General features: G+C 38.6%; 1 protein-coding gene across 1 annotated transcript in view; it reads left to right on the top strand.

Annotated features, from left to right (window-relative positions):
* Window positions 1-2,424: 2,424 nt before the first annotated feature.
* The window catches only part of LOC145982049 (vitellogenin-like), a 165,700-nt gene continuing 142,085 nt past the window's right edge, over window positions 2,425-26,039 (top strand). Inside the window, exons 1-2 of the mRNA XM_083115634.1 lie at window positions 2,425-2,470; window positions 23,559-23,582. Of these exons, the coding sequence (XP_082971760.1) occupies window positions 2,440-2,470; window positions 23,559-23,582 (55 nt within the window). The 5' untranslated portion in view covers window positions 2,425-2,439. The remainder of the gene's footprint in view (window positions 2,471-23,558; window positions 23,583-26,039) is intronic.

The raw sequence follows: 26,039 nt of genomic DNA, 5'->3' as shown, positions 1-26,039 counted from the left end.
ACTGTGATGTATTGCAAGAAAGTTACAATTGACTGGTATCCCCTTCAATATACTCCCCTCCCCTATCAATACACCGCTGCTGCATACGTGTCTTCCATTGTTCAAAGCAATGCTGTAGGTCATCAGATGTCACACTGTTCAACAACTCTGCCGTTTTTCGTTTCACCTCTTCCACTGAGTGAAAATGTGTTCCCTTCAATGCACTTTTCACTTTTGGGAAGAGATAAAAGTCACAGGGGGCCAGGTCTGGGGAATACGGAGGATGGTCGAGCACAGGAATGCGCTTGGCGGCTAAAAACTGCTTCACAGAAAGGGCATTATGGGCAGGCGCATTGCATACATCGTTCTTCCACAAATCCGGTCTCTTCTTCCTTATTCTTTCCCTCATCTTGCTTAGGACTTCTTTGTAGTAGGTCTGATTCACCGTTTGACCCTGAAGCACCCATTCAGTCATGATGATACCCCTGATATCGAAAAAAACGATGAGCATTGCCTTCAGTTTCGACTTGCTCATTCGTGCTTTTTTTCATTCTTGGCGATGTGGGAGTCTTCCAGTGCATGGATTGACGCTTGGTCTCGGGATCATATTGGAAAATCCATGTTTCATCACATGTGATGACACGTGTTAGCAATTCTGGGTCTGCTTTGAGTCGTTCCATGATGTCACAGCAAATGGTCTTTCGATTGTCTTTTTGGTCCTGAGAGAGGTTTTTCGGAACAATTTTTGCACACATTTTTGTCATGTTTAAATTCTCATGCAAAATTTGTCTTACTGTCTCTTTGTTAATGTTCATCATGTCTGCGAGCATCCGAATGCTCAGACGTCTGTTTTTTCGCTCAAGTTCATGAATTTTTTGAACATTGTCGTCCTTTCTTGAACTCACAGGGCGGCCGGGACGTTCATCATCTTCAACCTCCTCCCTCCCTTCTGAAAATCGTTTGTGCCATTCGAACACTCGCGAACGTGACATAGCATTATCACCATACACCTCTTTTAACATTGCACAACATTCCGTCGGTGTTTTTTTTTTAATTTCACCAGAAATTTGATGTTAATGCGCTGCTCAACTTTATTGTCCACCATGATTCCGGCACTACTACAGAACACTGTCCTCTTCAAGCAAGCCTGCAAAGAAAAGAAAAGCTTTCAGAATCATGAAACAAACAGTGGGTGCGCATGAAGGTTCAATATCAACAACACATCAATAGCTACCTCCCCCCACTATCCTACGCGACAGGAGGTGCGCAGTCTCGTTATTTAATTGTCGCACCTCGTACATCGCCTTTCTATCGTTTATCTAATTAAATGTGGCAATCAAGATGTATAATAAAGATAAAAATGGACTTTGTATTCGAATTCAGGGCTTCGGGTTTAGCAATACATTATTCTAAGAACCTAGCTCAGATGAATTGTCCGGAACGTATCTCAGAGATGAATGTTGCACAATATGTGATTTTATATGCAGATAATTCTGAATTGAATATTCTGAAGAATTCAAATAATTAGTTTAGAATTTATTATCAAGTCGCAGTGACAAGCCGATTAAACTTTGTACGAAAGTTATGAAGGAACAGATAAGAAAGTAATAACAGGGGAAATTAGTAACTTGCCAACTGTTGGGATTAGTTCAAAATAAGTTCATATTGGGTAACTTGAAAGATTCGGAAGTACCTATTTGTACAGAGTCATACTTCAAATACACGAAGATGTACATGTTAAATGACAAAAAATGTACATAGAATATATGGTGTGCGTGTGTGCGTGTGTGTATGGAGTGTACCATGGTGTGTGTAATGAGCTATTTTAGTATCTTTCTAACTTTTAGGTCTTTCGTGACGATGATGGATCATCAAATGACGTAAGAAACGCATATCCATGCTGCTTTACCCAGGAATCGAAGTTGGAACTTTTGGCGTCGGAGCGAGCTACTCTAATCACTCGCCACAAACGCTTAAATTTTATTTTTATTTTTTGTTCTAAATTCACTTTATGCACAGATAGGTTAATCGGGACTGGGTGTACATTTAAAATGGGATGCAAACCACTAGGAGCTTTCACCGAGTATTGAACTCCTGGACCCCTTGATTACATAGAAGTTGACGATTACCACTCTATTGAGTAGACAATCAAGAAAGAAATATGAGCAGGGTAGAACATTTCGTTTCATCAAAACATGAACACACAAATACATGTTACACATATTTATTTCTCAGTGCACCCAATCGTTCTCTTAAATCTCTGATTAGGTTATATATACACTGAAAAATGGTCTCCCTAAGCACTTATTTCTTGATCACGTTTGTAAATAAGGACTTTAAAAGTGCTGAAGTAGCATTACATCGGATGTCAAGGACGAAGTTGGCTAACTGGAATTTTGTGTAAGTAGTTATAGAACTGTTAGTGTTGTGTTGGCATCGAAACAAGAAAGGTGCTTTAGAATGATTGCCGTCCTTTTAATTGGTCTTCTGGGTAAGTTTTTACTATTTAGGAAACATGTCAACATATAAGCATATGTCAACCAATATTGTGAAATTATAAATTTAACATTCCACTAAGGTGTTTGTTCCAAAAGCAGTGTTCCAAATCTATGACACGTGTAGGCTAAGTATCATAGATTTGGAAAAAGATATATTCGATAATAAATTACCATGGCTAGCTTAGTGTGTTAAATTTCGAACAATTTCAGGTGGAATATAAGATAATCTTTACATTTATAGATAATATCTTAACTATATACCCCTTCTCAATTATCTTCTGTACCAGAGCAGCTCCCGTAAAGCTCGTATTATGAATATCCTAAAGTATAACTGCAATTCAATAATAGAGTAAAAGGATTGAAAATCAATTTGATCAGGACTAATAAAAATTCAAATCGTTAAATTGTTAAAAACTTGTAAATAATAATAAAGTGGAAATATTACTTATAAATATGGTGATTTAAAATGCCGCGTTTGCTTTTCTTGCACTCTTCCCAAGAGATGAAAACCAATTCAAACAAAAGCTACGGTTTATATTTAAGTACATATATGTCTAAACGAAACAGGTAGTAGAAGAGATCGTAAGGCAAAATCTTAGTTGAAAAATATTTTGAATTATTTACTTTATCTCCTCTGCTATCAAATGTTGATTAGCTGTATTGTGTCATGAATTCCGGTAAATCTGTAGGTGGAAACTCTTGTCCAAATTGGTACCGAAGTTCAAGCTGGAATTTGATGAGTTTATTTTTTTCTTTTAAGTCCAATTCTTTATTGTTTCCCTTTCCTTTAGAAGTTCGGTGAAAGCATCCTGCGTTCAGACTATTACTAATGTACTTTCCACCAAAGACTCATTTAGCTGAAATATATAGCGTTGAATAATCAAAATAACGAACGAAGAACATGCCGATATAAATTATCATGCATCTTTGCAAAGAAGGCACCAGCTGCTTAACAATATGACCCTTAAGTTGCAGAGATTTATTCCGTTCTACGCTCTCGCTGCCGTTTTAATCTCGTCTGCAACTTCAAAGGCAGTAAGATTTCACATTCATTTTCTGCAAAGCGCTGGCGGTTGACCCCTTGAAGGTTTGGCCACAAAGATCCCTCTCATAAATGTTTCAGCTTCCATTAGTCGTACATCTTCCAGATATATATAAACCTGCTGGCACGATTGATAAAATGATTTGTATACAAAGGGATACCATTATTTTCCCCCTCTATTCCTCTGGGAAGTTAATTAAAACTATGGAAGAATTAAATTTTAATTAGCCGTTGTTCTGTATTCGTTAAGATGGAATTCGTAAAAAACAATTTGCCTATCACTTAAGCTCAGGAATAGCTGACACAGCAGTGTCAATACAAGGACCTTAAACCTTGATAGCAATCCTCGTACGGGTCATTGCAAAGGTGGGTGAACTTGACCATGCTTAAAGATAGTTTTTTCCGCTTTCTCTGTTTTCATTTTAAACGAATATATCACATTCGAAGCTGGCAAAAATATAGAGTTTGCATGCAATATTGAACTTCGAGCAGCGGAGTGCAAGTAGTATCTCATACGGCCTTGAACAGAATGTATCTATTTTGATAGATCGACTGAAATCTTAACCAACTGTCACGAAAGGAAACCATTGCCGAACATACATTTGGGTGTCTTCGAAAATGATCAATCACCACACCTTACACCCCAGTCTTTGGAAATAACAAGTTAATTGCAATGTAGGTGCAAGAAGCAGTTACTTTTATCGAATAACTCAGTGGAGTATGCTGACTTCAAGAAGGGGGCCATCTCACAATACTGCAGCCTTCGAATTGAAAAAAATGTGTGACAACAAGTTATGGTAGCTGCAGACAGCTGCATATTTTTAGATGTTTCTCTGTTCTTTCCTTTCTTCTAAATTATAACATTCTTCGGTCCTGGTAAAATGCCACACTGGGAATAACACTGCTTTCAAAGAAAGCGAAGGCTAGCCCTCGATATAACCACGCGTTGAGCGGCCAGAATGGGAAGGGAGGACTCGTGGTACTTCGCAACTTCGGACAGGTTGCCAACACCTACGAAAATAGGTTTCCAACTCCTGAAGCAACATCATTTTCTTATTGAAATGAACAATTTTATGCACTTTCTTCTGTATTGTAGTCTCTGGGTTTCGGGCTTCGCCGATAGCCTAGCTGGCCTAGAATATACGCTTCTGGGGTAACGGTAACTGTTAATGAGTTACATTTTCAAGTAACGAGCAATGAAATTAATAGTCAACTTTATAGTTACTTTCTTTATGATTTTGCATCAAAGGAAATTTTCTTCTCTCAGCTTTCCGCCCTATCTCGAACCGAATTCTTGGGTGGAGGAATGAATGAATTGTTGCCCAAATTCAAAGCAGTATCCACAGTCTAAAGTAAACACGAGGTTAATTTAATGAAAATTATCTTGTAATACTGTGTTGAGCTCTACTACAAAAACTTAGACACTAAGCGGGAAATTAAACAATTAAGAAGATGACGTTTGTTTTAAGTCCATGTTGTGCACAGATGGGATAATCGTGATTGAACCTACAGTTTAAAATACCATCCGAACCATCGTTATACCCTCCACCGGGTATCGAACCGATGAGCCCTTGATTACAAGGCGCCAACGTTACCACTACACCATCGGGGAGGCCTTAAACAATTATGAAGAGGCTACAGATACAGAGACGCAAACTTTAGATACATTTTACATTTTATGTTAGGCCTAGGGGAAAACTTTTTGGTGCATGTCATGACAACGTCCGCTATCTTGGTGACCGCCATCTTGGATCCAACATAATTTCTTTAAATGGGAAGGGGGGCATGTGGAGTATGGTTTTGGGCTAGAATTTCACCAGAAATTCAGTGGTGAAGTCAGATTTATGGAAACTTTAGTGATAAGGAAGTTATGGGCATATGAAAGTTACACAATGAAAGTTACACAATGTGTTCAATATGCTGTCCTTCTTGTGCTATGCACATATTGAGACGGTTCTCCCATGCTATGTGGACACGGAGCAATATCTCAGGTATGATTTGTGCACAGGCATCCAGTATCCGTTGCTCCAAGTGACCCACATCCCGAATCTTTTCGGCATACACGATTGACCTCAAATGACCTACAGGTAAAAATAGATTGGGTCAAATCTGGTTATCGGAGAGGCCATTCCACTGGCGCACGTCGACCAATCCATTTACCAGGGAACTGGAGGCCCAGATAGTGACGAACCTGGTCAGCAATTGGGACACTCTAACGTGCGACACTGGGTTCCGTTCGTTGAAATCACGAGCTACAGCACGGGCACTTCTGCCCCCCCCCCCCCAGCTTGATGATCTGGATTCGTTCGGCCTTGGTCAATGGCATGGTTAAGCACCTTCCTATTATCACATTCATATGCCCATAACTTCCTTATCATTAAAGTTTCATAAATCTGACTTCACCACAAAATTCCTGGTGAAATTCTAGCCCAAAATTATACTCCACATTCCTCCCTTCCCATTTAAAGAAATGAAGTTGGATCCAAGATGGCGGACGTTATTATGACAGGCACCAAAAAGTTTTCCCTTAGGCCTAACATATTACTACCATGACCAATTGCTGCAATCAGGGACTCTTGACTCACCCTTATATAACACTTACAAATACCAAAACTTTCGAATAAGAGTTCAGTAATCTATTTACAGAAATCATGAGCACACACTGGCAATCCTGCTCTATCTCCATGTTGCTATTCCAGTGGCGGATTAAAGACGATCTCTCGGAGGGGGCGGACACACATTTCGACGCCCCTCCCGCCCCCTGAACTTTCAGCGCCCAGCGCACTTCCCTCACAAACTACGGTCCTATCATAACTATATAAAACGTTGGAGGTCCAGCCGCGTGTCATGTTTTTGTCCTACTTCCCCCCTCCCTCCCCCAGCCATAGTATTTCTTGCGCTATGAGGGCTACAATTATGAATTGCAGGCTTATAATGTTTATTTCAGAAAATCCACATCGTGTGGTTGATGTTTATTGAAAGAAATTTGTATTTTAGAGCAAAACATGTAATGAATGTGTAGTTAACACATATCGAACAATCAAGATTCAAGAATAAATTATGTATCTATATTAAATTCAGCGTAAAATAATTATTTGAAAAACTAAAACATTCGCTTGCGTGCTTTGGCATGAGCAAGGTGTTTCACAGCGTGTTCAACGTTTAGCCGTTCCGTTACCAGAGGCGTGCCAAAGGGTAGGTTGATAGGAGTCATAACACCCCTTTGACCCAGCATTTCTAAAGAAAAGCACATACACCCTCTTTCGAGAATCTATGGTACGCCACTGTTTAATATCTTCTGTTGTATAGTGTCTGAATGTATTGGGTGTACAAGATTAGAACTAACGTTGCTGGCAGTGGCGGCGATTGGGTTCCAAAACTAGGGGGGCAAGGTGCCAAAACTGGGGGCCAAGGACAGTACCGCAGGACAAAGAAATTATTTTGTTAAAGGCCCTCAAAGTCCTGCTGCACGTATGATTAGTACAAGCCTGTGATACTTAATAAGTGATATATTATTGTTTTCTCCAATTTCATCGTTATTTAAGTGTAGAACAAGAAAAGAAAGGAATATTCATTCTAAATTTAAATATAAAAAATTGTGGATGGATCGACGCAAAAACATCTACAACAAAAACATCGCCGACATTTCATCGACAATACAAAACATCGACGGTAAAATCATCGACGGCAGAAACATCTACTGGAAAAGTATTGCTATTATTTTTGGTAATTGAAACCGTTAATATATTATACAACAGCCATGTTTATTATTATTATTATTATTATTATTGGAGGAAGGTGGAGAGTAGGGGGCGCAGAGTAGAATACTAGGGTGAGGAACAGGGTGGAGAGTAGAGGGGCGCCAAAAACCCAACTCGCTCAGGTGAAATTTATATCTTGATTTGATTCGCTCCTTTGATAAGCAGTAGGATTTAGTGTTGTGACAATAGCATTGTCAAACTACAGCTCTTCTTTGTTTCGGCCAAACATGCCTACATTAGTCGATCTTGTTTTTAGAATCCTTATCAGCCATGGTTGTTGCACAAGAGCGGTATTTTCATTGATTTCACTATTTCCCGCTGCATGCGCACCTTCTTACACCCCAAAACAATATCATTATTAGCACATGCTTCTTGCCCCAAAGCTCAAACAATGGAATCGTATACAATACAAAGTGTCTTGTCCTGCTTTCTAGCAAGCTGCGTTTAGCTTCATATACGGGGACATTGTATGCTCGTTATATTGTGGATGTAGAACAAATATTTCCTTGATGACTATGGTAAGAAACCGACTGTTTAAAAGAGCTCCTTTACCTTCCCCGCCCACCTTCCTTCACACAGTGGTGTCTGCAGAGCTCTTGTGACAGCCACTGGACAGAAGGCTTAAAAAATATCGTCTGTTCTAAACATCAGGGTTTCGCCGAATCTCATATCAATTTTCCAGTCATACAATGTTCTAGAATTAATGAATATATACAGGATAATCCTCTTCATACCAGAAGGGTTGCTAGAATTTTTGTCAGAAATTTAGATTGTGCATGAAGTGTTTTTAATACAGTTGGAAGTGTTTGGATAAAAATGGCTTTTTCCCGCTGTTTTTTTGGCTGGGCTTTTTTCGGCATTTTTACCCAAAGTGTTTCAAATCAATGAAAATACATTACTTGGCTGCATTTATCTTATTTCACAGCTTTCATTTATCTCTCCACTGTAAAAAGATGTCCATATCTAAATTTAAAGTACAACTTTCAATATGGAATTCATAGCTAGACAAAGCAGTTTGCAAACTTGACTGCTTTTTTGGATGGATAGTTATCTTCAAATTTCAGTGGTTTCTTATATACACACACTCACATAACATGAGTACATTTGCATAAATATATTTTGTAAATAGAATCAAATAGTATAATTTTCAATGTTTGACATGTCCACTTTATGCACAGATAGGATCATCGAGACTGGACCTACAGTTTAAAGTGGGATCCAAACCACTGCGCAATGTCCCTCCACCGGGTATCGAACCTGAGATTCCTTGATTACAAGGCCATGACGTTACCACTACACCTTGGGGAGGCACTTTTCAATATTTGGATTTGCACATAAAGCAAAAGAAAAAGAATAAATCTTGCTACATCTTTTAACACACTGAATCAATTGTATCCTTCATGATGCAGTTTCTTCTAGACTATGTCCATAAACTAAATCTAATATCAAACTCCTTTATTTGGCGTAAATATTTGTATTCTGGCTTTCAAGTGCATCGCGTATAATTTCACATAATGGCCACTATACTTGGTCATGGAACAAGATGTGGTGTATTTTGGCCACCTAGTGTAGTGGTTCTCAACCGTTGTGCGACTACAGAATGGTAAATTCATTTTATAAAGGTCAATGCCCAGCTCAAAACATTCTAATTTCTATCTTTTAACTTTATACATTAATATGCACCCTTGAAATTAAGTATTAATAAAAAATGGAATATGATATATGTCTAGGCTTGTAGACAAATATAAAATTTGTTTAATATATTTGGCAACCATTTGATTTAATGAACTCTTGTTGCCTGGTATATTCATGCAATGCCCTAGTCCATTATGGCCCTGAAACTGAGGCAGAAACTGAAATAGATTAGCCACAAATGGCATTCTTTAAAATCTGGCTTTCTGGCAGTAATTTTTTTTTAGTTTAAGCCTACTTTATGCTCATACACGTTAATTGGTGTTGGACCTACAGCTTAAAATGGGACTTGAACCACTGTGCTTTCAATGGGGATTGAACCTGGAACCCCTTGATTACAAGTTGACAAAATTACTTTATGCCATCGGCAGACCTGTACCCATGGGAGCGTCCATGCCCCCCCCCCCCCCCGCCAACTCCTCGAGCTATGAAATATTTCAATGTGAACCTATATAAAGCCACATGAATAACATCAAAGATTTTTCAAGCTTTTTTAAAAAATCGATTTTGTCCTTGCATAAGTTAATGTGTTTGTTGTGTAGAGAGGCAGGTTCGAGAAGTCTGCAATATTGGTAGTTTTAGTTTGTACAACCATTGATGCAAGGCCACCAGATGCCCCAATTTAGTTGGGACAGTCCATTCATTTTAATCCCTGTTCCGGCAGTTGTGAAATATATATATATTTTCTTTCTTTTGTTAACTCATATTTAGACATATTCTTTATTATAATAATAACTTGCTAACACGTATCATTTAATTTTTATATATATATTATTTTCTAAACATAGAATTATCAAGGCTGCTTAATGGTAGCGGTATAAAAGAATTAAAGGAAATTTGAAACCATTGCTAATTTGCGGAACACAGCACTATTTCAAAACTTCTGAGAATTGAATGTAAACATTAAGCACCAAGCTGTACGCTGTGTGGCAGCTGTTGTCAGTAAGAGACTATGTGTTTCTGATTGTCGGGGGGGGGGGACCATAATACTGCAACTCTACAATTGCATGTTTAGCTCTAGTACCTACTCCAACAGCATTTTGGCGACCACTTTGGCAGACTGGTTAGCAAAGCATGCTACGATGCCAGGGGTCCCAGGTTTGAATCCCGGCCTGGATATCGGTGTTGTTTGTGAGTATGTTCCTTCATCAATTTTATCATATTGTCACGATTAGATTTGGCAGGAAAGTGATGTAAAATAACCGAATTCAATGAACCCTACGGAATAGTGGATCTTCTCTTTGTTCCACATTTTTTTATATTTCCCCTCCCCCAAGGACGTATTTCGGGCCTCTGGACTCCCTCCCCCCTCATCCCGAAAGACTTACAAAGTTCGAAAATGAAATGTTGAAAATATACTTGTTTAGCATTTGTTGTATAATTGGTTATTATTTTTTGGATACATTTTTTTTTTTTTTGCAGCCTGAAATCAATATTGATTTAATAGGGTGCAAATAATTTCATGGGATGCCAACGCATTCTCCCTTTTACAACTTTTGTGCCTCCCCGATGATGTAATGGTAACATCGTCGCCTTATGATCCAAGAGTTCCGGGTTGGCACAGTGGTTCGGATCCCACTTTAAACTTTAGGACCAGTCCCGGTTAGCCTTTCTGTGCGTAAAGTGGACTTAAAACCACAAATCAATCAATCAATTTTAAAACTTATTTTCATTTAGATCGTTTTGCACCCTGAGCCGACTCCCTCCCCCTACCTACGGTTCTGAACTTGATAAGATTCGCGAGCAAGGAAATTTTACGAAAAGTATTTTTATTTGCATAAAATTTGAAGTTGTGGGCGGTAATTGCCCCCTGCAAGTACACTTGGCCGTCAATGTTTGCCCCCCTTTCTCCCTTGCCCCCTAGAACTCATTTCGGTCCAAGGTTGGGGGGTCAATGCCCCCCCTGTGGTTTCGCCACTGTTTGTAGTAGCATACTGATCTTAGGTATTAAATGGGATATATATGCATGTAGTTCTGCATAGAAAGCCAGCGACACAAGTAGATAGATATACGTTATGGGCCAGCAACTTGTTGGTTATAGTTCTTCTAATGTGTGGAAATGTACAAAGGCTGTCGCAGAGAAGGTGAGACATATTTTTTCCTGGCTTGGCAACACTGCCTATGGTTTCGGCACTAGTCACCTCATGTAGGATGACTCATTTTGTTTCCGTAGCAAGTTGTCACATGTTGCGAAACCACGTTAGTGAGCAGCTGTGTTGATTTACGTGGAACGTGTTTCGTTTACCCCTCCAAGTTTTTGTGCATAACATTGCATTTCGCATTGAGTATTCAAGATGAACAGCGACATGCCATAAAATTTTGTTGGCGTTAAGGGAAAAGTGCTGCGGAAACATATGCAATGTTTCAACAGGCATATGCCGATCAAGACAGACTGAGTAGAGCCACAGTATTACCAAGGAGTCATTGAGACTCTGCGCCTGCACGTAGCAAAAAAGAGGCCGCATTTGAAGAACTCCTTAATATTGCACCAAGATAACGCAAGGCCGCGTACCGCGCGGGCTTTTCAGGATTACGCGACGAAGAGAAAAATTGAAATTTTCCCGCATTCAGCATACAGCCCGGACCTTGCAGCCTGTGACTTTTGGCTATTTCCATTTTTAAAGGCCGCTTTACGTGGTCGTCATTTCATGACGAACAAAGAAGTGATCACCGCAGCGCAAGATTTCTTCAGTTCGCTACCTGACGACGAATTTTCAAAGACATTCACAAAGTGGCAGGAGCGTATGGACGCTTGATTAGTTGTCAATGGTGCCTATTTTGAAAAAGATGTACGTCTACTCGATATGACTGATTCTGAATAAAAATTTTGTGGTTTGTAATTTTTTTGTTTCATTTTAATGATTCTTGGAGGGGTCCATGTACATGCTTGTCTTTTAACTGCTACGCAGTCACGACGTTTTGACCTATTGCGCTCATTTTGGTCTCAATCGGCAGCTAATGAACCAAATTTTCACCCTAGTACATTTGCTAGCCAATAGAGGTCGCCGTTTTCCTATACAGGAATTAGTCTCACCTTCTCTGCGACAGCCTTGTATATGTACGAACATTTGAAAATGCTATGTGATTTCTATAGTGAAAAATAAGTGTTTAAAACGCAAGGAAAACAACGAGTGCTCAGTTTTATATACTGATCGTATTTGGCGCTGCAGTCGAAGTGCAATTCTAAAGACGTGTACTTCCAGTCCACGACTTGAAGACCGCACTCCAAGACCATACTCGGAGGATGCTCGCTTCAAATACGGTCTTGCACCTTTCGGACACGGCCTAAGAATCGTGACAGCAGTTACGAAACAAAATTGTGATGTGCATCGTACATCAATGTAAAGATGAGATTTCGGAGAATACGTCTATATATAACATAAACCTTACAGATGAGAATGTAAAGAATAAATGGAGTAGGAAATCGAGGAAAGTGAATGAAAATCATGCATTTTTTATACAAAAGTTGAACATTCCAGTTCCGAGCACATCCGATCTAAAGTCGGTCACGCTGCCGCTATGGATGATGGGAAACCAGCATCCTCAGGCAATTGAAGCGACGGCACCCATTGGCTGCGATTCCGGGTCGGATTCCGTTTGGAGCATTACTCCGCTTATTCCTTACCTTATGCTCTGTAAGGTGTTTCTGATATATAGACGTTTTCTCCGAAATCTCATCTTTACATTGATGTACTTCTCGCAACATCTTAATTGACGGCCCTGAAAAAATTCAAAGTCCTGAATCCGTAAATTTGGCAACATAGAGCTTCAGAGTCCACAAATAGTATCTAACTTAGCAACAGTTTTTCTTTCTAAACGAAAACGCTCTTGTGAATTTATTTCATTCTTTCATATTCCATGAAGTTAGAAACCCTAAACCAGTAATATAATACGTAATTAAACAAAAATCGTAAATTGGAAATACGAATACTGATATTTTTTTTAAAGAGTATTCGCTCTGAAATTGAAAATAGGGGAATTATGTGCAGTTGGAAACACTGATCTGGTTCTCCACCACCTGGAGAGAATTGACATCACATTTCAATGCAATGAAGAAAATTTCTCTCGATTTTAGGCATTGCATTAAAGAAAATTGCACAATACCGGACGATTCTACAAAGTGCGTCTTTACCCTGATCTGTGGCGAAAAATGGTTCGGAACTCCGGCAAAATGTACTTTCAACTGAGATCAACTTGTTTTACAGAATTTTACGTTAGTAATCTCCTGGAGCAGTTGGTTAAACGGTCGTCTTATTATACTTTTTCGTCAGGAACAAAACATCGTAGGTTCAAATCTCACCCACTCCTGATTATTTTTTTTATTGTTATTTACCGAGTACGAAGTGTTGTAATAATGTAATGTTCCAAGCACATTTTCTCGACAAGTCTTGAAAAATATTATTTTTTGGGAACTGTTCGATATTATGCAACGTATTGTAAGTAAAATGTCGCATAAACTCCTCACAAATTTGCTTCTTTCTGCACAACCTTGATGGCGATTTCCTCCAGGTTGAGAATAACTGTATTCAGTGTTTCAAACCCCTCTAATTTCAAGTCGAGCAAGCAGAATCGTAAAAATTCCTCAAGGTTATTTTTCCACTGTATTATTTCTGTTTGATTGTGAATTATAATAGCGGCTTATAGTTTCTAAGTCCATGGAAAGTGCGAAATTGAAAACCTCTCACCGCAGCGTTTTTCGTCTAGTGGAAGGACCAACTCAAAGTTGGCTACTGTCACCTTGAGCCGAAGTGCAATGTTGCTAAAGCCCCTATCACACGGCACTGGATTTCTAGTAGGAACGCTCTTGTTGACGCTGGACTAGCTACCCATTTGCTAGTTTTCGCCTCACACGGTACTTGTTATACCGTACTTGTCGATAGTTTTTCGTTCCAATAATGGCGGCCGCGCGAGATGTAAACAACGTATCACTTCACATTTTTAAAATACGATAACTATTCAACCGAGAGGAATATCGCTTCGTATTAAATGGTTTTAGGTAAAGAAGAACGGCGCTGATAAAATACATACTTTAGAACGTTTACTATACACGTATGGAAGAATATCTTAGCTTTTTCAATTGTAAACTAGCATTTCGTGCTGTATGCACTCGGAAACCACAGACAAAAAAGGCTACTTTGCAAACTCACAGATTATCTTCACATGGCCAAACTTTGCTCTGATTGGCTGTTCCACAGAATCTAATCAAAGAAGTTAGTAGCAATTAGAACATGTCCTATTCCTCAAAAGCAGTCAGCCAGGTGGCCATAATTTCTACCTAGAAAGTCAGTTCATCGCCAACTAGGGCATTCCAACTAGAAATCCAGTTCCGTGTGATAGGGGCTTTAGTTTACGAATTCGGGACTAGAATTCTTTCGGGGCGGTCAAATAAGATGTTGCGAAATACAGCATATTTGCAGAAGATAGAATTCAATATACACGTGCATCAATATACGCTGTATAAAACACACCTTATTACTAACTTCGTTGACCCTGTACGATACGCATCAAAATTTTGTTTCATAACTGCTGTCACAATAATTAGAGCTACCTCTTCCGATGGAAAATTCTATTGATTTGGATAGGTGAAAAACACGTTTGCCCGTCGTTAGACTCAAATCCTGGTTTGTCGTCTACTGTGACGTCACCACTAATATACCCTCGTTGATGGTGATGTTGTTTTCTCTAGTCAGAATGTATATAGTCAAATTGCAGAACTTTATACAGCGTCATATTCAAACAAAATTTCTTTAAAACGTTTAAAATAAATTACACACTTTGATCATTAGTAGGACGATAAGTCTGAAGTAACAACTTAATTAACAGAAAATGGTCTACAATGCAAGTAAACTATCAGTATAATTTTAAAACCCTCAACAAACATGTTGTATAAGACAACCCATAAACCTCGGTGTTTTGTTTTAGATCTTAGCAATTGTCCTACACCGCATTTGAAATTCGAAATTTGATAAACGTTCATAAAAGAAAAGAGTATTTTGGAGATAGAATCGAAATTTAAGGCCTAATCTAAACACTATCGAATGTAAACGAAAAATGTTTCATGTACATTAACGAAAATTATACGAATTTTACTATTTGTCTTTGGTCTATTCGCAATATCTATTTTTGTAAATCCACCATCATTCTGACAAAGCGGTAGTTTCGGGTAATTTGACAAATGATAAAGAAATAATAATTTCGTTCAAGAAATAAACTCGTCGAGAAACATGTCTGTTATTTTACCGAATCAAAATACAAGGAAACAAATCAGAAGAACGAAACATGAGGTGAGGATCGTTATATTTTTTTATGCCGCGTTGTAACCCCGGTGAAGGCATATTGTAACGGCAGAGAATAAATCCACCATGATGAAATCGGAATTAACCATTCGGAACTTGGGCCTAAAACACGCCTGGGCCAAAGTTCCTTTCGTTTTATTGCGATTTCATCATGCTACGAATGCAATTTTTACATGGTTCGATTTCGATTTACGTCTGTTAACACATACTGCGGAGTTTTAGCGATTACTTAAGATTTTCTTCAATATATACGTTCGTGGTTAGGTTAGGCCGGTCAGTTTGGGGTAAATTTCTCGTATCGGACAAACTGCTGAAATTTGCTAGTTCATTTAATTAGAATAGGTACCACTTCGATCTCGTGAAAACACATATAACTCATTTGTTTCGTCCCTTTTATCCTACTTACGTATTCTTCATTGCGAAACATTCTTTAGGATGGAATATGCTTTTTTCACGAAAATAATAGCGGATAGCCCCAAAAACCATTCAGGGATAGACCCAAAGACCATTCACGGATAGCTCCACAAACCATTCACGCATAGCCCCAAACACTATTCACGCATAGCCCCAAAAACCATTCACGCATAGCCCCTAAAAAACATTCACGGCAAGGTTAGGTTAGGTTCCGTTAGGTTAGGCAAACATAGTTAAAAATTCATTTTTCTAGAAACAAATATGAATTCGCGGTAAAAGAGATTACACGATGAAAGAAAATACATTGATGAACTTCGATAATGCTATAGAAACTGATTTCGGTAAGTAGTTTCTTGTGTAAATATGAAGAAATCCGTTTTCGCTAGATCGAAGTGTTACCATTTGAAACCGCAAACATTTCAGTAACCGCCAAACATCTGAAATTCCTTTATTTTCTTCTTTTTCACATTGGTACTTACGTATTCTGCATTCCTAAAGATTCTTGAAGGTGCCATTTCGTTTTTTTCACTCAAATAATCTCAATTTTCGACATATCGACTAATTCTTGTTTGTTTGTTTTCGCTGGCGTTACACGCAATATGGTGGAGAAATCTTGACTAGTGTTGTTCATGATCAGTGGTTATACAGTGTTGCAACCTTCTTCATCGAATAATACCTACTTTCGTGTTACTGATTTTGTATTTCTTTTTCAGGTTCGAAAACTCCACAAACCATGCACAGATAGCCCTATGAACCATTCATAAATAGCCCCATGAACCATGCATGGCAAGGTTAGGTTAGGTTCAGTTAGATTAGGCAAACCTAGTTAAAATGGTAAAGGTAAAAAAGGTAAAGTGCTCCCCTGTGCTTAGCACCACGCCATGAAGGTGTATAGGGGGTGTGGGGATAACACCCCACACTTTCTTGATCCGGTCATGAGTGGCGGTGATGTGATCAGCATCACGCCCCTGACCACCTCTACCCCCCCTCCCCAGGGTTTCCCCCAGGTACCCATGTCATTCGACGCTGGGTGGGTGCCGGGGCCGCTTCCAACGTTAGAAAAGTTCCCGGATTTGAACCATCCGGGGATCGATCCCGGGACCTTTAGCATGGTAGTCAGACACGTTACCGACTGAGCTACCGTTAAAATTGTCATCTTAAAAATTGTCATGTTCTTGGAAAACAACGGTGTGGTTGGAAACACTGACTGGGGGTTACATCATTGAACGCACGCAACATTTGATTCACGTAGGGGAAGGACATGGAGGCAACAGCTTTCTTGCATTGGAGAGACATTAATCTTCAAAATTACATGATTTAACGGCGAAATAAATTAACCGATGGGAAAAAACACTTCCACGACCTTTCAAAACTGTACGGTAAGTCAGTTCCGTAACTACTTTCTCCTGTAAAATTGAAGAAATACGTTTTGCAGATACGAAAATTTTACCCATTTCACTTATTTCATGGAAATAAGCTCTATTTGCGACATATCGAGTAAGTTTTCTTAGTTTCTTTTTGCCTTCGGTAACATGCAAAATGGCGGTCACAGTTTCACTACCGTACTCGGCATGCAGTGTTTCCACCCCACTGTACCCAAAAATACCTACGTAGCCCCACAAACCATCAATGGTTCGTGGGGTTATCGTGAATGGTTTTTGGGGCTATCCGTCAAATGGTTCTTGGGGCTATCGTGAATGGTTTTTCGGGCTTTCCGTCAATGATTTTTGGGGCTATCCGTCAATGGTTCGTGATGACATAATGAACACCAAAGTAGGTATTTTTCGGTTAGGAAGGTTAAAACACTGCATACCCACTCCAAATCAACAAAACACAAGCACGACGCACGATGATCCACAGCTGTGCGCGCCATATTGTATGTACCGCAACAGAAGAAAGGGACCAAAAGAATTACTCGTAATGTGAAAAATCGATGTTATTTTCATTTAAAATGCATAATGGCACCTTCAACTATGTTCCGCAATACATAATTGTTAAGTACAAACCATCTGAAACACAAAATATCCGATTTTAATGCGTCTCCTATATAACAGACACTTACTCATTCCCACTAGTCTACGGTAATTACTGCACTTGTCAATGGAGAATACATTGTCCATGAGAAGAGCGTATGCTTGCGTAAGGTATTTTTTAAGTTTTTTTTCAACATAAATAACTTTTTCTGAAATCCAAACAGTGCTTATTACTTTAAGGAAGGTTTAAATTTCGTGTGACAATGATTGCCAAAATTCAATGATAATTAGTCTTCCTGCTAGGAGAATTTGAAAAAAAATCATAAAACAATCGGAACCGTTACCTTTTCTTCTTCCGTATACTCCTATATGATTCTTCTCTTGCCACCAGCCATTTGTTTACTGTTGTCTTGGTTATGAACTGCTGCTGCCATCTAGGTCTCACGTGTGAGGTGCAAAGGAGTTTCGTTTTGTAGTTAGTTTAGGAGAATCAGGTTTAGGGCTTTAGGATTCAATTAATGCCCCTAAATGCTTTTGTGGCTAAGTTTAGAGCTGGTATCATTACAATAATTCCTCTAAATGCTTTCAACATCTCATCATGTTGGAGGTGGTCAAACACAACACTCCTTCAAGCCTCGTGTCAGCAGTAGCTTGTGGAATGCCTTGTCAATGGGAAGTGGGTACCTTTGAAACTTCTCTTTGCTGATAAATCTGACTTTTCAGAACTGCAAACAGTACTAATTACTTTCAGAAAGCTTCAAATTGACCTTCACAATCATTCCCACTAGTGTGTAATACTTTTTTGGCTGCGTCGTGAAATCCTCCACCCTCGATTTCTAGCACATTTCAATTTTTTTTGTCCAAAATAAAGTTTCTTCTAAGAAAGGGTGTTTTTAACTAGCGCAGAAGGAAATTTTCAGAGATCTATATGAAAAAATAGTGTTTGGCAGGTTCTAACATGCCTTTAAAGGAACTCTATAGAAAAAGGCGGGTAGCCGGAGCGTAGCGGTAGGGGCAGAGCCTGGAATCGGGGGGCAATTTTTATGATTTTTTTGTTTATCCCTGAAAAAGCTACTGTTATATATTCAGCCTCCATCAGTGCGGGTGGCTGCTACGAAACTGATATGGCCGCAAGTAGAATTCCACCTCGCAACTTTAAACAGATGTATCTCCACTTTAAACTGTACACTCATAAATATTTGTGGTATGAATGCGCAATATAGAGAATGTCTCAAATTCCTTTTCTACTTCTTATACTCACTAAATATGCAGTCCTAGTAACGTATCTGGAATATAATTAAGCCTTGTTTCCATATTTAAAAACACTAAGTTGCTGACCAAGGCAATTTATTATTAAGATAACATTTCGACCCTGTATCAGGGTCTTCCTCAGAGGAAGAACTAAACTAAAATGATGAAATATACTTCACACAGAAAGATTACATACACATAGCAGGGTCACTAGCCACACAACAACAAATCAAGTTGACAGTCCTTATCTAGGAAGATTTCTCCAAAGGAATTAAACATATCACCTCCTGACAGTTGTTGACTAATTGGTCTACTAAACTGACAGGTGATTGACAGGTCAAGATTAGCAAGAGTCTAGAACCACCTGCTTACCACTCCCCCACCCCTCCTGCCTTTTTGGTTATGGATGAATAACTCCTCCTCTGGTCTTCTTCTTTTCTCTTCTTTCTTCCTTGTTCATACTTCTTTTTCTTCTTTCTTCATTCCTTTTCTTCATCCTTTCAACTTTCTCTAACACACTCTTCCATTCCTTGTTTATCTTGAGTCCTCCATTCCAATTCATGATGTCTTCTCCTTTCTTTTCTATTTCTTTGGCCTCCTTCCATTTTCTCACTAGTTCTCTCTTCTCTTTTCCAATTTGTCTAGCTGAATCCCATTCTACTTCATGTCCTGTTTCTCTAGTGTGTTTGAATATGGCATTCCTGTCTCTCTTCAATCTCACATCATCCATATGTTGCTTTAACCTGTCTTTAAGTCTCTTCTTCATTTCCCCTATATATACACTTTCACATCCTCTGCACTTCACCTCGTAGATAACCCCTTCCTCTTCTTCCTCTCTCTTTTCTTCTTTCTTCTTGCTGGCTATACTTAAAATAGTGCGTCCTCCCTTCCTGTAAGTTCTTATACCCACTTTCCTCAGCACTCAGATAAGTAAGAAGGGATTGGATTGTCGCACCAGAAGATGGAAGAGGTTAGTACAGAAACTTGAAAAAGAAATGATATGGAACGAAATAAGAAAGAGGAAGAATGAAATCAGGACAATAAAGGAGGAACTGGCAGGAATGGAAGAAACAATAGAAGATGGACTCACCATTTTTACTGGAGAATTCACATTCCATGAAATGAGAAGCTGGCAAGAAAACTTTAGAGAGAAGGTGAAACTGAAGATGAAGAAGAAAGGAGAAAGACTGGGATGGAGAGTGGAAAGAAGAGAAGAGGAAGAAGGTGAAGAGGGCAGGAGAAGAGTGGTTATAATCGGAGACATTCAAATATCAGAAGAAGAGGAAGCTTTTTTTAAATTAGGCCGAGGTTTCAAAGTGATGGAGAGAAATGTGGACTATGAAGAGATTGTATATGATATTGAGGAAGCGGTGCTACAGATTGAAGAAGAGGCAGAAAGGGATAAGATTAGAAGAAGAACAGCAGCCATTTTGAAGAAAGAAATGGATAAACAGAGAAGATTAGATAATTTGAGCCAGAAGGAAAGGGAGGGTATGAAAAGAATCAAGACAAGGACAGGCAGATAAGGGAGGGGCCACAGTCGTGATGGAAAAAGAATGGTACGAGAAGAAGTTTGAAGACCTGAAAGGGGACACGTATGAGGAAATTTGTGGAATGGAAGAGGAACGCAATATTAGAGAAAATATCATAAAAGATTGTGGAAGGAGGGGGTTTAAAAAGCTCACGAAGGATCCAGGAAGACTGCCCAGTTTAAAAGGCTTTCCCAAAATACATAAACAAGAGATAAAGTTGAGACCAGTGATGAATTGCAGGGACAATATTTTGGAACCATTGGAGAAGAAGTTAAAAAAGGTAATTGAAGTGTTAGTGAGAGAACAAGAAAGCAGAGCCGTGAAAAACAGTGAGCCGGTAGTGGACCTTATAAAAGGTCTGAAGGAGTCTGGGGATAAAATCACAATGTTTAGCCTAGACGTGAGAAGCATGTTCCCGAGGCATCAAAAGGGGACATGTAGTGGATATAGTGAGGAAGAAAGTGGGGAAAAGCATTATAGGAGAATGGGATAGTGAGAGAGTGGTACAAGCGCTGGAAACCATTTAGGAAAATGGCTACAGCAGAGTGGGGAGTAAAATCATGAAGATTAGTGAAGGTCTGAATATAGGTTCTTGTTTGAGCCCTGTGCTGGTGGAATTAGTTATGAACGAATGGGAGAAGGAAGTGATAGTGAAAGGAGGAGATAAGTTAAGTCTGTTTTGTAGATATGTGGATGATTGTTTTGGGATATGGAAGGGAACGAAAAGGCAGCTAAGTAAGCTTGTTAAAGATGTAGAAGATGAGAAAGCAGGGATATTCCTTGAGCTCAAAATGGAACAGGAAGGAACATTAAATTTCTTGGATATTGAGATGAAAAATAAGAGAGGAATGGGGATTGTGGCTACATGGTATCAAAAGAAGTGTTCGGCAGGAGTGTTCTGCCACAAAAGAAGTGATGTGGGTGATGGAACTAAACGTAATTTTATAAGGAACATGGAAAACCGAATAAAGAAGATATGCACAGAGAAAGGGGAAGAAGAAACCAAGATTAATACCCTGTGGGAACAACTAGAAGAGAATGGCTATGAAAAGAAAGACAGACACAACATCAACAGAAGATGGAAAGAGATAAAAGAGAGAGGACTGGAAGAGAAGGAAGAAAAAGAAAAAGAGAGATGGTTTGGTATAACAAGTATGGGCGATGCCACAGAGAAGATATGCAAAGTGCTGAGGAAAGTGGGTATATAAGAACTTACAGGAAGGGAGGACGCACTATTTTAAGTATAGCCAGCAAGAAGAAAGAAGAAAAGAGAGAGGAAGAAGAGGAAGGGGTTATCTACGAGGTGAAGTGCAGAGGATGTGAAAGTGTATATATAGGGGAAATGAAGAAGAGACTTAAAGACAGGTTAAAGCAACATATGGATGATGTGAGATTGAAGAGAGACAGGAATGTCATATTCAAACACACTAGAGAAACAGGACATGAAGTGGAATGGGATTCAGCTAGACGAATTGGAAAAGAGAAGAGAGAACTAGTGAGAAAATGGAAGGAGGCCAAAGAAATAGAAAAGAAAGGAGAAGACATCATGAATTGGAATGGAGGACTCAAGATAAACAAGGAATGGAAGAGTGTGTTAGAGAAAGTTGAAAGGATGAAGAAAAGGAATGAAGAAAGAAGAAAAAAGAAGTAAGAACAAGGAAGAAAGAAGAGAAAAGAAGAAGACCAGAGGAGGAGTTATTCATCCATAACCAAAAAGGCAGGAGGGGTGGGGGAGTGGTAAGCAGGTGGTTCTAGACTCTTGCTAATCTTGACCTGTCAATCACCTGTCAGTTTAGTAGACCAATTAGTCAACAACTGTCAGGAGGTGATATGTTTAATTCCTTTGGAGAAATCTTCCTAGATAAGGACTGTCAACTTGATTTGTTGTTGTGTGGCTAGTGACCCTGCTATGTGTATGTAATCTTTCTGTGTGAAGTATATTTCATCATTTTAGTTTAGTTCTTCCTCTGAGGAAGACCCTGATACAGGGTCGAAATGTTACCTGTTAACTGTTTTTATCTTAATAATAAATTGCCTTGGTCAGCAACTTAGTGTTTTTACGTATCTGGAGTTAAGATTTGAGGTCACGTGTAAAAATTGTTCACTTACGTCTATATATGTTGCAAAATTACGTTCTTCATTACCACACTCCATACCTAAACATAACAACCATGTTTGATGATATGGTATAATTGAACAAGTGACGTTCGGCATTCGTTGCGCTGTCTACAGCATTGCCACAATGTTCCTTCGTTACTTGGAGAGCATTAGTTGTTGCTTTGTTGAAGCATTGCATTGCGGACTTTGATTAGAGGTTGGTTTGGCAAAGGTGTTCGAGGGTTCTTCTAGAAAAATGGCATTTTGTGGAGTGAGGAAGCTAGTGCTACAAAACTCATATTTTGTGACAATATGTACTCATTGGGAAAAGATTTAACTGATATCCCCACAAAATTATTTCCGGTAAGGTTAGGGTAAGAAAGTATCTTGATTTTCGTTAATATTTGGTAGATAACTAATTTTGGCCTTCTGATGGGTACATTATGAATGGGTAGCCGCATGAACCATGCACGGGTAGCCCCATGAACCATTTCGGGTAAGGTTAGGTTAGGCAAGCTTAGTTAAAATTTTGTTCGTAAAACAATGCGATTCAGCTTTTTAAAAAAAATTCTCAACTCACATCAATTTTTTTCGCGATTTCCAGACGTGACCCCCCCAATTTTAACAACAGATTCGTGATTGAACAATTCTTGAAGTGCTGCACAACAACCTGAATATATCACTAAGTTCAGTAGATGAAGTAAAGAAAACAGAAATTAATAGACTCAGTATACTATTTGTGAGAAGTATTTGAAACTATAATTAAGTAAATTTCCAACACTGTATGTAATATTTAATATTTTGAAAGAAATGTCAATTAAAAAAAATTCTAGTTACCAGACCTATAATCTAATGTCACAAATTCAAATATAGTTGAACGAACTTTTAAGTCTTCATTGCAATGCCAGTAATTTAATCTTGGTGTATGATAAAATGTTGTCTTTAAATGTATAGTATGGCAATAATTGTTGAAATTACATTTAATTTTTTCTGCACTAATAATTTTTAATGTTTTCATTACAGCTAGCACAGCACATGCCTACCATGGTAAGTTTTAATTTCTTTCTTTCTTTGCAAGACATGCATCCATCTATCCTAGTGGAACTATTTGAAATAGTGATTTTGTTTCAATATCTGTAGAACAAAACATAAAAAAATCACTTTGGTTCATCTTTCATATATATCTTTCACTTCACGCAGTGGGGTGGTGCAGTTTTCTGTGGTGCCCCCTCGCAATTAGAATATTTGGGGTCCTTAATGACAAAAATTATCGAGAATACTATAATGTATATTGATGATGCCAGAGGGGTGCAAGGATGTGCAAGAGTTAGCTAGTCTCTCCCCCCTTCCCTGCAGCCACAAAAGAAAAGAAATCCAACTTTTACCTCAAGTATGCTCTACCCTGCCTCCCCATTTTTGTTATTGTTATGTAATTGTTACATTAGATAACAGGAAAGTAGCTTCTGGAGAGAAAATCAGAAATATTATCTTTTACTTCAGCACACTGGCACAGTCGGAACTCTTGGAACTGACCTCTGTGACAGGGTGGTTAGCATAGTAAGCTAAGATGCCAAAGGGTATGGGTGTTCTTTGTGAGTGTCCTTTCATCAATTTCTTCATATCATCACTCATCCTCATCTTTGGGATTAGCCAAAAGTGGCAGAAAAGTGAAGTAAAATAAACCAAATCAAGAACTCTTGGAGGAAACTAAATATTTATTTTTATTTATTTATTAAACACTATAGGCAAATGCCCAGTTTACAGTGCTACATAAAACAAAACCAAAAAAAACTAGATTACATATATACATACACAGACATTAAAAAAATACTGTTTTCGAGAATAATTTAGAGGACAGTAAACTACTCCTTTTTTGGACTTTGAGGGGGTGGAACTTCAGTCCCTTGACTTCACCAACCCAAGAGACAATGGGAAGTCACTCACATTTGCTTAGCGACCCCAAGGAAAAGAACCTTTGACCAAAAGTCTCCATGCACCTTCCCCTCCTTCGATTCAACTCTGCCTATAAGGAAGCATGCTCCACTCTGCCCCCTCCCCTCCATGCTGGAGTACAATGCACAAGAGTCGCAGGTCTGCACAAGCCTGTGGTTCCACTATAATACTGAAAGTGACTAATACATTCAGGAAACTTACAATTTCACTGCTGGGGTTTGAATTGGATGTGTAGATTGTTGGTGTTTACCCAGCATTGCAAATTCAATTGGAATCTACTAGGAAAAAATGGAGTGGCAATGGGACTACATTCATTAACCATGCATCACTCAATGAAAAGCTCATTGGCACTGGAAGTACTTGATCCTCAACGGTTGTTGCCACAGACCCAAAGTTTATTTTAATGTTAGTGGACCTCGATATTATTCACCATAATTTTAACTATGCCATTTCTTTATTCCACTGAACATACATTTCTTAAACTTATTCATGAAACAGTGCCATTTTTCTTCTGCAAAATACATTGTAATCAAAACACTCATAACATACTCACTACAAGAGAAAAAAAACTCGATGGACAGAAAAGTCCATAAAATTTCAACAAGAAGAGAAATGAACTTCAAAAATCCTCCAAAATGATGGTGACGTATAACTCATATATGGTACCCTTTGTGTCAGAAGGGTTCTTGAAGTTATTATCAGTTACAAGAAATATCAACTACCTTGTCATAGTAACATTGTTAAGCCTTGTTTCCATGTTAAGAAAACATTAAAATGCTGACCAAGGCAAAATTTATTGTATAAAAATATACACTAAAAACTTAACATTTCCACTCTCTCACAGGGTCTTCTTCAGACGAATATTCACAATAAATTGATGAAAGATACAACCATCATCTTATAAATACACTCCCAAACAGGGTCTATACACACAAAAAAACTTGAACATTTCCTTTCAGGAATTCCTGACTGTGGAATCTCCTGACAGGTAATTGACACTACCTGACAGGTGATTGACAGGTACCTGGTGAGAGTCTGTGCCTTATCAAATCCTCCACTTCTGAACATAGACAGATTCCTTATCTCCTGGACTCCTTCCCTCCTCTTTTCTTTCTTCCTTATTATTCCTTCTTCTTTCCTCCTTCCTTTCTCTCATCCTTTCCACTCTTTCTAACACTCATCTCCATACTTTGTTTATTTTCAGCCCCCCATTCCAGTTCATTATTTCTTCTCCCTTTTTCTCTATTTCCTTGGCCTCTTTCTAGAGCTGAGACCATACCACTTTGAGCTGATGCTGATACCGATGCTGATACTCTCACCAATACCGATACTTGAAATTTGCAATAATTAAAATTTGTTCAAAACATTGATCAATATTGTCCTTTTCAATTATATGCATCAATTTACCAAGAAATTTGGTTTAGAATATTCAAGAATTTAATTAGAATATAAAAATAGATGTTGTGTAATCACAAAATACAGTATTTCATGCAAAATTAGTGCAAAATAAAAAGAAAGTTTGAATTTTGCTCAATTTCCCGGATAATTAGA

The sequence above is a fragment of the Lepisma saccharinum genome, chromosome 2 (assembly GCF_977018435.1).
Source record: "Lepisma saccharinum chromosome 2, izLepSacc3.1, whole genome shotgun sequence".
In the NCBI taxonomy this organism is placed as follows: Eukaryota; Metazoa; Arthropoda; class Insecta; order Zygentoma; family Lepismatidae; genus Lepisma; species Lepisma saccharinum.
This window is presented reverse-complemented; position numbering and strand designations above follow the sequence as displayed.